The sequence below is a fragment of the Aethina tumida genome, chromosome 2 (genome assembly GCF_024364675.1).
Source record: "Aethina tumida isolate Nest 87 chromosome 2, icAetTumi1.1, whole genome shotgun sequence".
Classification (NCBI taxonomy): Eukaryota; Metazoa; Arthropoda; class Insecta; order Coleoptera; family Nitidulidae; genus Aethina; species Aethina tumida.
In genome coordinates this window covers 35,908,800-35,921,095 of record NC_065436.1, presented here as the reverse complement: position 1 = coordinate 35,921,095, position 12,296 = coordinate 35,908,800, and the positions used below count along the sequence as shown (strand labels likewise).

Sequence of the window (12,296 nt, the reverse complement as noted above, 5' to 3'; positions counted from 1 at the left end):
AATTTATTATAAACAACCTCTATATTATTTAGTTTAAAACAGATAGTTTTGTTCCCAGAATATGTACAAGTTTACGCATACATTACAGCATGAACTTATTTGAACTATGGTCATTGTTAAATTGTTCTAAGTACAGTCCTTAATTGATGTTCTAATCTAATATGTATAAACATGAACATTTAACAGCTGCCGTAATCGAAATAAATTCAGTTTTAACAGTTGTTTAACATAAAATCATATGAATTAAATAACAATTTAATAAAATTTTAACTAATTAAAACAATACATTTATGTATATTGAATTCAATATTATAGTTTTCAAAAATATATAACAATTGGACGGTGTGTATTAGTTGTATAACTAACAAAACATAATGGAATATTAAAAAGAGGGATTTACTTGTATAAAAATCATCTATTGGGACCTAATTATAATACTAACAATTTATATTACATTACACCCTATATTTACATTTGTTTCTTGTTAAAAATGGAAGAATGTTCAGTTGCACATGATTAAATGCGTTTTGGCATACAATTCATAAAAATTAAACTAGCACAACCATTTAGATAACATTTAACATTTAGTCAGGTGTTAATGGCACTTTTGTCAATATATTTAACCAAAATACAATTCAGTTAAGCTAGTTTATTTAAATGAAACTTACATTCACCTACCCCACAATACAAAAATATATTTTTATATTTATATGTAAAAATTTTCAAAAGAACTTTTTCATTTTCTTATAGGACACCTTTTTACACGACATGGTGTAAATAAAATTATTGATGGAATAAATTAATATTGACTATAAGTTTCGAAATTTACAAAAACTCATTTTTGGAATTCTCTATATCTCGTTAATCCTTAAACGCTAACGAATATATCTGAAAATAAGGGCTTTAATTTTATATCAGCAGTCTTCTTCTACTAGTTTTTGGGTATCTTTCCCTGTGTCTGCAGCTGCGGGGTTTAACTCCCTGTGTTTCACCTGAACTTGTGGGGATGACCTGTGCGTCACACTAGATGGTGCGATCACAGCACTAGGTGGTTCTGTAAAGGTTTCGCCCTTTGATTTTCCCACTTCTGCTGGCACCTCATAAAGCGCTAAACATTTAAAAATAAAAATATGTTACGAAATTCCATTATCCGTATGCACTTACCGGAACTTCCATTTCCGACGGCTTCAGGATTGTTTTGCACAGCATCGTACATGGGATTGTGGAAATCTCTGTTTTTGTTGCCCAGGGCATCTAAACTGTAAGCAACGTCCATAGGTTCGCTACCACCTCCGTTAGCATTGAAGGTGTTCGCGCCGAACTCCACATTGGTACCTTGTCGGAACGATACGCTCTGACTACTGGCCAAGCTGCCCAGACCAGATTTACCACTGAAAATACAACGTTACAAATGGTTCAATTCTTAGATTCGCATATACTTACAATGGTCTCTTTCTAAGGAACACCCAAACACCCGCTGCGGCAGCCACCACAAGCAGTATCACAACAATAGGCACCACGATCGCCGTAGCAGTGGAACCTCCACCTTGTCTGTTGTGCGCGGTGTGCACATCACAATTCTGTCCTCTGTAATCGGGCAGACATTCGCAGGTCAAATCTCCCGTGTCGGTCTCCCTGCAAATGCCTCCGTTTTCACACGGGCACACTCTGGGTGCGGGGCGTTCTCTTTCCGACGGGGCATCACAGGCCACCTCGGCCTTGGTTTTGTATGAGGGGGTTGGGGTGCTGGAATCCGGGCACGAGCAACGGTGGCCGTTTGGAACCACTAAGCACAAGTGTGAACAAGCATTGTTTCTGCAAGGGTTGGCGATTGATGTATTGTATCTCAACTCGTGATAAACTAAAAAAATAAACATTTAGGACTTAAGTTTAAGAGATTTTAGATTGTAACATACCTTTCACACTAGATGGGTTTAGCAAGTCCCTCTGTACGATATAAGGTACTCCACGTCCAAATTTGTCTTGAGACACTAACTCACCAGTGTCTTTGGTAACCCAGTACAAATTCGATTCAAATACATCCAAAGAAATCGGATGTTTCAACTGTTCACCTTTAATTATAGTTCTTCTATTGCTGCCGTCATATTTCATTGTCTGAATATTGTTTAACTTCGTATCAACCCAATATAAAGTGTGGTCCATGTCGTAATCAATAGCCAAACCAGTTGGATGCCGAATTTCATCGGTAATCAGTGGTCTCCTCTTCGAGCCGTCCATCCAAGAAACTTCAATTTTAGGTGCTGAACCGGCATCAGTCCAGAACATTCTTCCTAATTGTGGATCTACCACCAAAGAAGTTGGGTTCTCAAGACCCACATTGACTAGAGCACGTCTGTATCTTCCATCAGTTTTTGCAACCATGACTCTACCTTTAGGTTTGGAGCCAGCTCTATCAGTTTCGGTCCAGTACAAATTATCACCAACCCAATCCACAGCCAAAGCGGTAGGTTTAGAACTACCCTTCATTTCCAAATCTTGAGCGTAACCAGTCTTTGCTTCGCCGTTGACAGCATTGATCATATAAGAACGTTTGATGGTTTTATCGTAGCTATCAGCCCAGAAGATCATCTGAGTCTTAGGATTGTAATCGACAGCTTCTATTCTCTTTTCTTCTGTTATAACACCAACTTCCTCTTGCTCTTTAATATCGATAGATCTAATTTCCGGACCGTTGGCAAACAACAACGAAACTTCCGCCTTCAAAGCTTTACAAACACCCGAAAGCTTATCGGATAACCTGAATCCTTCCCGACAAGAACATGCGTACGTGCTGTTCAGATTCGTACAAATTTGAGAGCAGCTGTTGTCTCCGGTAGCACACTCATCGATATCCAAACATACCTTTCGGTTATCCTTCGAAATAATAAAGCCGGCGAAACAATCACAAATATATCCTTCATGAGTCAAGTTCATGCAATGATGTTCACAGCCTCCACGATCGACAGTGGAACATACACCATTGTGGTGACATCCAAGTTCATCAGAACTGTCTCCGCAATCATCGGCAAAGTCACATACTCGTTTTTTATCAATGCATTTTTTGTTCGAGCATTTGAATTCGGAGAATCCGTCGCACGGTTTGATCTTAGTTGCGCACAGTGTTATGTTGTTTTCGTCGGATCCATCGCCGCAATTATCAATGCCATCACAAAGTTGGTACTTGGGTATGCATTTGTGGTTGTTGCACTGGAACCTCTTCAATGTGTCGCAGTTAAAGTTGGTGCATAGAGATGGTGATTCATCTGAGGCATCACCACAGTCATCAGTACCGTCGCAAAGGTCACCTTGACTGATACACAAGTGATTGTCACATTGATATTTCGATTCAGGGCAGTATCTTCCCCCAGGGTATCTTGGTGGGCAATTCTTCTCGTCGGACATATCTCTACAATCCCTATCGCCGTCACATCTAAAGTATGAGGCGATGCAATGTCCGGAAGCACACTGGAAGGTTCCGTTTTTGCACTGGAAGCCGCTACAACCGTCTTCGTCAGAGTTGTCACCGCAATCGTCTTCGTGGTCGCAACGCCAACGTGAGGAAATGCATTTACCATTACCGCATCTGAATTCTGACTCGGAACACTCTCTAAATCCTCCTTTGCACATCTCTTCTGTTTCGTCAGATCCATCTCCACAATCGTCGGAGAAGTCGCACTTCCATTGTTGGGGAATGCACCTGTTGTTGTTGCATTTGAAGTCTGTTTCTGTGTTACAAACTGGACAATTTTCTGGTTGCTCGTCAGAGTTGTCTCTGCAATCATCTTTTCCGTCGCAGAACAACCATTTAGGAATGCACCTGTAATTGGCGCGACCTGGACAACGTTGCCATCCGGTTGTACAGTTCCTCTGTCTACACATGTAAGCAGGTTCATCAGAGTCGTCGCCACAATCGTTGTCAAAGTCGCACATCCACAGTTTGGGAATGCATTTGCCGTTCTTGCAAGCAAATTCGGTTTCTGGGTCACACTCTCGTTTATTACACATGGCCGGATCTTCGTCTGAGCCGTCTTTGCAATCAGCATCTCCGTCGCACTTCCAACTGTTGAGAATACATCTTCCATTAGACTTACATTGGAACTCCAATTCTGGACAGGCTTTATCGCAGTTCTGTTCATCGGAACCGTCACCACAATCGTCGGTGCCGTCACAAATGGTAGCTGAAGGTGTACAGTTGCCGTTTTTGCATTGGAATGTTCCAGCTCTGCATTGTCTCGCTGGGCAGGTGCGTGGTTCATCGGAACCGTCCTTGCAATCTTTTTCACCGTCGCACTGCCAGAACCAAGGAATACATTTCTCGTCACGTCCTTTACATTGCCATTGTCCATCTGTGCAGTTTGCAATGCATGTTTTGCCATCAGGTGCCAGAATAAACTGGTTGGGACACGCACACTTGTATGTGGTCACACCTTCTTCGCCATAGCCTTCGAGGTTAAGATAGCTGGAAGAAGGAGGTGGGGCGATTAGACAAAGGTGAGAACAACCGCCATTATTTGCGCCGCATGGGTTGGTGTAGGGTAGTTGCCTCAACGGATGGAAGATGTGGATGTCGTAAGGTTTGTGCGTTGTGTTACGTAAAACGCTCAAATCTTTACCGGTGAATTTGTTAGCGCGACTGATGGCTTTGAGATTCCAGTCGGTCCAGTAAATGAAATCGTCGAATAGTGAAAGAGCGAATACGTGAGGTACGGATGTACCTGATATGACGACATGTCTGTGTCTTCCTTCCAAATCCGCAAAGGCGATGTAATCCAAGTGAGCGTCAGCCCAGTACAAGCGATCTGTGAAGTAATCAATAGTCAGAGCGTTTGGCCAAGCGATATCGTCTTCCCAAGTCAAAATTCTGGTGAAATTACTTCCATCCATTCCCAATTTTCCAATGTAAGCTTGCAGATGCCATGAGGTAAAGTATAGGTAACCAGTACCAGGATGTACAACCAAAGCACGTGGGTCTGCAATGCTGGTCTTAAGAGTCTTACGTCGAGTTCCATCCAGTTCTGCCACGTCCAAATTTTTGGAATGTCTGTCAAGCCAATACAGTTTTCTGCCTATCCAATCTATAGAAATGCCTTCCAATCCGTGTGAGTCATGACGAATTATTGGTTCTTTGTCGCCTCCTCCAATTGACGATCTGAATATCGTCTTGGCTGTTACGTCGCAGAAATACATTTTTTGACCCATCATATCAAAGTCTAAAGCCACAACGTTCATTAGATCTTGGTGTACTAAATTGTAGACGTGAGCGTCAATCGACATATTTCTGATATAATATTTGTTGGTGAATACGATCCACGGTTCGACTTTGTCTTTTCTCTTGCAAGTATGTTCGTCCGTTTCTCTTTCATAATACTGATCATTACATTTACAGTAGTAACTTCCTGGGGTATTGGAACAGTATTGGGAACAAACGCCAGGTGTTTCTATACATTCATCAATATCCGCACAAGCTTTTCCATCTTCCAACAACCTAAACAAAAATGAACATTTTATTCTCAACTGTGGTGGATTCATAACAACTTACTTATATCCTTGATTACATTCGCAGTAGAAGCTTGTAAGGGTATCAATACATTTGTGTCCACATTGATGAATCTCCACCTTGGCGCATTCATCAACGTTACAATGAAGAGGTTCATCTGATTCATCAGAACAGTCCGCCACTTTGTTACATACCAGCTGATAATCAATACATTGACCGTTGTTACACCTGAATTGACTTGAATTGGCGCAGGTACTATTTTCTTTTTCTACAAAAAACATTTTTAGAATTAAGAACATTTTTATAGTAAAATTATAACTTACTGCAATTGACTTCGTCAGAGTGATCACCGCAATCGTCCTCTCCATCACACCTGTATTGATTACGGATGCATTTAAAGTTTTGGCACGTGAATTCGTTAGTGGAACAAGTTTTGTATTGCGAGTTACAATCTTTGCCTTCGTCAGTACCATCGCCACAGTCATTATCGTGATCACACAACCATCCCTTGTTGATACACCTTCCGTTTCCGCAAGTAAATTGGTCATCGCTGCAAGGTTGTGGTTTGGAACAATGATGCAAAGTAATATTTTCGTCGGCACCGTCAACGCAATCCGGATCACCGTCGCACAACCATTTTCTTGGAATACATTGAGCTCGGCCCCAGGCTTTGTTTGCATCACAGGTAAATTCGGTTTCATCATCACACTTCCTATCGTCTGTGAAACGAATCAACTTAATTAATAAACAATTCTACGGTAAGTTTTAATGATACTTACTGCACTCATGTCTGACATCTTCGTCACTGTTGTCCAAACAATCATTGTCACCATCACAGATATAAATCCTTGGAACACAGTTACCATTATCACAAGTAAACAGATCACCGAAACAAGTCCTTCCATCGCTTTTACAGTACTCTGGCGGTTCATCAGCGCCATCGCCACAATCATCATCTCCGTCGCAATACCAGGTGGCTGGTATACAACGATGGTTAGAACATCTGAAACTGTTCTGTGGACAAGTTCTTTGCGCACAGTGCAGAGGATTCTCGTCTGAGTTGTCACCACAGTCATTGTCACCGTCACAAAGCCAATAAGGTTCGACGCAAATGTTGGTTTTTTCACATTTAAGGTGGTTTGGAGGACACGTTATGTTTTGAGGACATCTTTCGTGGGTTTCATCAGATGTTACGTTATCTTTACAATCATTCACTCCATTGCATACCTAAAAAGTATACCAAAATATTAAATTGTTTGTGTGTATATTATAGAAAATACGGTACCTGAGCTTGAGGAATACATCTAAAATTGGCACAAGTAAACATGTCATTTGCACAAGGTGGGTATTGACAATCTTTTTCATCAGAACCATCTTTGCAATCGTTCTCGTGATCACACTTCCAGGATTTAAAGATGCATCTTCCGTTGGCACAACGGAACTCATTTGGTGAGCAGGAGTGGAAGGCTAACAAAAAACAAATATGCATAATCGCTTTTCTTAAATGACATTAGGTAACTTACAGCAGTAGTTGGTGTCTTCATCACTGTTGTCTCCGCAATCATCTTCTCCATCGCAAGCCCACATTCGCGAAATGCATCTTCCATTGGCGCAATAAAATTTGCTGGAGTCGCAGCTCAAGTTCTTAGCAACGCACATTCTTCCTTCGTTTACCAGTTTAGTGTCATCGTTACATCTGCATTCCGCGGTGCCGTTCGGTCCTGGATGACAACTTTGGGCGCATCCGCCGTTATTGATGTGACAAGGATTGACGGAACAAACTTGTCTCCTGTCTGAGTAAACTTGGATATCTCTGGGACTATCTTCTAATCGTTTAACCATCTCAATCATGTTCGCCCCTGTGTACTTTTCTGCTCTGTACACTCCTCGAAGTTGGAGATCGGTCCAGTACATGTATTTTCCGAAGACCGTTATCGAGAATGGATAAATGGTGGCTGATATAAGAACTTCTCTGTTTTTACCATCCAAATCTGATCGTTCGATCTTTTCCCTCACTGCGTCAGTCCAATACAACATCTGATCTTCGTAGTCGATAGCCAATCCTGATGGTTGTGCCAAGTTCTTGTCAATTATGACTTTCTTCAATGATCCGGCCATTGTAGTCCTAAAGATCTTTCCTGAGGTTCCAAATTTACCCCAATCTGTGTAAAACAGGGTTCCATTACATGGATCAATAACAATAGCTCTTGGTCGTTCCACTCTTGCTATCATTACCAAATTTGATCCGTCCATATTCATAGCATAAATACTGTGATTTGACGAATCAGTCCAGTAGATTTTCATTTGAGTCCAGTCATAAGCAATACCCTCTGGATTTATACCTTTGTTTTTAATCGTCTCTATTTCTTGTCCGGGTGTCATTTTGGCGATTTTAGCCCAAGGTCTGATCTGAGTGAACAACAAAATTCCATGTTTGTAATCGAAATCAACACCAACAACGTTCGTAAGATTTCCGATGGGGCTAAATGGAAGTGTGGTAGAATGAGGATCTAAATTAATGGAACGTACTTCCGTTCTTGTTGAGAAGACAATGTATTCTTTTACAAATTCACATCGTTTACCGTCATCTGCCAGTTTCCCGGTAGCGCAGTCGCATTTCATTGTTGGTTTTTGAATGGAAGATAGATCCTGAAGGAATGAGAAACAAAGCTGTTCGCAACCTCCATTGCCCAATTTCTTACAAGGATTAGTATCATCATTAGGTTGGTTAGTAATGTCAAAGATGACGATGTCTCGTAATTTATCCAAATTGGTTCGAACTCTGGTAGGTAATGACATGTTACCTGGTAATTTAGATGCTTTGAACACAGATCTCAGATTACGATCAACCCAGTAAACATCACTCTTGTGTACAGCAATACCCATTGGATTGGGTAGATTTCTTCTAATGACTTGTCTGTTTCCGCCGTTGAAAGAAATTCTTTGAATCATATCCAACTTCGAATCTACCCAATAAACATCGTGAGTATTCATGTCAATTGTCAAGTCTCTAGGGTTACTGATTCCGGAAGTAACCACTGGTACCCAGGCTGAACCATCAAGATTAGCCTTTCCAATCTTAGGATATTGCCCATAATCGATCCAGTACAAGATTCGTTTAATAGGATTGACAGCTAGTTCTCTTGGTGCGTCAGAAGTGGTTTTAACCAATACCTTTCTGTTTGATCCATCCAACCAACACACTTCGACGTAATTCTCATGTGGAAACACATTGGTGAAGTACATGTTACCAGCAATCCAATCAATAGTAATGCCACGGATACCATTGCTTCCAATACCATCTTTGATGACGTGTTGCAATTCAGTTCCATTTGGACGTATTCTGAAGATACCGTTCCAATATCCTCTATTAAATTCGACCCAGTAAATCCAACTTTCGGCATAGTGAACATCCACATGCAAAATATGATGTCCGTTTCCACTGATGGGTGTCATTGCTTCAGAGCTATCCTTCAAACTGAATCCTCTGGTCATGTCCAATTGAGTAACGACCGCGAATGATTTAAATGGTTCGCAGCCATTTTCGTTTTTCTTGTACGCAATTCCGCAAGCGCATGTTCTTGATTTGCCCTCAGCTGGTAGACAGAGTTGTTCGCAGCCTCCGTTGTTTATAAGACAAGGGTGATCGACAAGTTGACGTTTTTTGAAGATCGTAAATGTCTTTAGGTCTGGTTCGTTTTCCATAATTGTTCTAGGATTGTTGCCGTTAGGTAGAGCCACTTGTACTAGCTTCTCGAAGTTGGGATCGAGGTAAAATAGTCTGCTGCCCATCACGGATATAGCCTTGGGGTATGATATGTAATGTTCTTCTGATAATACGGTTGTACGATTATTTCCGAATACGTCGATCGCAATAACGAGAGCTGGATGTTGAGTGCTGAAGTACAATGTCTTTGAATCGATGTCAATGGTGATAGCGTCAGGTCTCTCAACATCGTCCACCAAAACAATCGAGTTAGAGCCATCCATGTTAACTTTACCAATCTTTTGAGGTACACCAAAACCTCCTTCGTCAGTCCAGTACACCTTACCGTCTGTTGGATCAACACAAATTGCTTTGGGTTTGGCAACGGAAGTTTTGTTGCCGTCATTGGCAAGGATTATTTTGCGGTGTTTGACTTTGCCGTCTACTCTTATTACTTCCAAATTGCTGGCCAAACGGTTGCCGATAAACAAGTTTCTACCCAACCAGTCAAAGGCAATAGAGGATGGAGCTCCTACAATACCCGTATCAGGGCCAAAGAGTTGAGTTTTATTACCACCTCCGTATGGAATACTCCAAACTGTACACTGAAAAAATAAAATATAAATTAAACTATATTTTTATAACACAGTTTTTGATATTTACATTTTCTTCATTATCGTCTTTGCTCTCCACCCAGAATATGGCATTATTCTTTCTGTCGTAATCGATTTGTACACCGTGCTCAATACCAACAATTGGTGTGACATATCCAAGAGAATTATCGCCACTATTAATAGGCACATCGAAGATTTGGGAACCACGCATGACCATAAGGAAGGCAGTGTCTTCTTCGATGCAATTTCCTTCTGGTGTAATCTTGAAACCTGGTTTGCACTTACAAGTGTAACCTGTTGAAGAACTAGGCGACAAAAGACAGATGTGTTGACATCTAGCGTTCAAACAAGGATTTGCTGTTACAGGTTGCAAAGATGGGTGATGAACATGAATGCTCAATGGTTGCGAAATCAGGTGAGAAACTACTGTTTGATTGTTGCCTTTGAATTTGTGGGCTGACAGTACTCTATTAAGTTGTCGATCAGTCCAATATAGCGTATCTTCGAATAACGTTAAAGAGTGCGGATGAAGAAGGTAATGGCTGCCAGCCAAAACTTGTTGACGACCTGTTCCGTTGTAGTAGCAGAAATCGATAAAGTCCAGCTTAGAATCAGCAAAGTAAACTCTTTGAGTTGTTGTGTCAAGGGTTAAACCATTCGGCCAGTAAATCTTGGTATTGATGATTGTTGATCTGTTAGTTCCGTCCATACCCACACGTTCGATTCTTGGATTCTCTCCCCAGTCAGTCCAGAACAACCAGCGATTGCTGGAAAAAGAAAAAAATAATAAGCTCATCATATTGTGAGTTAAAGAAATAATCATACCCTGGACTTGGATCCAAACACATTCCACGAGGTTGCGTAATGTTATCTTTAACCAAGACAATTCTGTTAGATCCGTTTTCTTTAGCAACCTCAATGGTGTTAAGTTTAGAATCTAGCCAATATATATTGCCTCCAATCCAATCATAAGCGAGACCTTCTACTAAATCTAAACCGTTAGAAATGATTTCTACTGGTTCACCACCTCGGTCTAGTTTCGAAATCTTCTTTAGTTTCATATCCGACCAGAATATTGTGCCAGTGTGCATGTTTGAAGCTGTTGCTACAACATTTTCCACTATAATAGGCACACGTTCCAAACCTTGTTCTTTTAAGTCGGCTACGAGGATAGAGTGTCTGTTGGAAATTATCAAGAATGCAGATGAATGATCTAAAAATAAAACAATTAGATTCTATGCTACGATAAAACTTGTATAAACCTACTAAATGCTTTGCATGAGTGCTTGTTGGGTTCCAAAATGTATCCATCTACACAACTACAGAAATATGAGCCTTTAGTGTTGGTACAAATTTGAGAACAGGTTCCTGGTGGATCACATTCGTTCAAGTCCTCGCAAGTATATCCATCACTTGATAAAGTCTCTCCTGGTGGGCACAAACATAAAGGCCCTGTCGGTGTTTGTTTACAGCCATTGGAGCACAATCCACTTTGATGCTTGCACTCAGCAAAATCACAATCCGAACCTTCGTCAGCACCATTCGGGCAGTCAGTTTTACCATCGCACACTTGAGTTAAGTTCACGCATCTTTCAGTAACGCCCGGACACTGCCATTGTCCATGAGGACACCTAAATGGAGGTCTGCCACATGCGTGGAAGTTGCTTTCATCAGAACCATCATCACAATCTTCTTTGCCATCACAGATGTAACCCTTGAATATGCATTGGCTGCTGTTGCATTTGTAATAATTAACTGGGCAGTTGATGGTACCACATGATTCGGGTTCATCTGAACCGTCATCACAGTCGGCTGTTCCATCACAGTGCCAAGCTTTCGGTATACAAATTCCTGATGACTGGCACTGGAACTGTTTCTCAACATTACATTGGTCTGGTTCGATTGAAGCTGAAAATAAATCGTTTTAATGGCACAGAACATAACTCCATATATAAGTTACTTACGACAACCCACTTCGTCACTGCCATCATTACAATCAGGAATACCGTCGCATTTGTAACTTTCTTGCACACATTGTCTTAAATCTGAACACTTGAACTGATTCGGCTGGCAGGTTATTGGAGGACAATCCTGTTCGTCTTGTTTATCGAAGCAGTCATCGTCACCGTCACAGACCCAATTTTGGGGTATACAATGTCCAGTTCTCGGGCAAGTAAATTGATAATAAGCACAAGTTTTCTCGGCACAAGAATCTCCTTCATCTGATCCGTCGCCACAATCATTTTCGGAATCGCACTTCCAACTGTTCGGAATGCAACGATTGTTGTCGCAGTGGAACTGTGATGCACTGCAGGTCACGTTCACACATCCTGTCTCGTCACTGAAATCACCGCAATCGTTTTCTGCGTCACATTTGAAAGTCAAAGGAATACAACGTCCTGATTTACATTGGAATTCTGTCGCGCTGCAAGTTGGTTCTGGAATAAAACACGTTTAGAAATTTAATTGTTATTAGTAA

General features: G+C 41.1%; 1 protein-coding gene across 1 annotated transcript in view; it reads right to left on the bottom strand.

Moving 5' to 3' along the window:
- Window positions 1-2: 2 nt before the first annotated feature.
- The window catches only part of LOC109595737 (low-density lipoprotein receptor-related protein 2), a 113,478-nt gene continuing 101,184 nt past the window's right edge, over window positions 3-12,296 (bottom strand). Inside the window, exons 8-20 of the mRNA XM_049962723.1 lie at window positions 11,782-12,255; window positions 11,084-11,725; window positions 10,643-11,030; window positions 9,867-10,584; window positions 7,021-9,808; window positions 6,783-6,964; window positions 6,277-6,724; window positions 5,821-6,216; window positions 5,540-5,765; window positions 1,917-5,485; window positions 1,444-1,861; window positions 1,165-1,391; window positions 3-1,108 (exon numbers count right to left, since the gene is read on the bottom strand). Of these exons, the coding sequence (XP_049818680.1) occupies window positions 915-1,108; window positions 1,165-1,391; window positions 1,444-1,861; window positions 1,917-5,485; window positions 5,540-5,765; window positions 5,821-6,216; window positions 6,277-6,724; window positions 6,783-6,964; window positions 7,021-9,808; window positions 9,867-10,584; window positions 10,643-11,030; window positions 11,084-11,725; window positions 11,782-12,255 (10,670 nt within the window). The 3' untranslated portion in view covers window positions 3-914. The remainder of the gene's footprint in view (window positions 1,109-1,164; window positions 1,392-1,443; window positions 1,862-1,916; window positions 5,486-5,539; window positions 5,766-5,820; window positions 6,217-6,276; window positions 6,725-6,782; window positions 6,965-7,020; window positions 9,809-9,866; window positions 10,585-10,642; window positions 11,031-11,083; window positions 11,726-11,781; window positions 12,256-12,296) is intronic.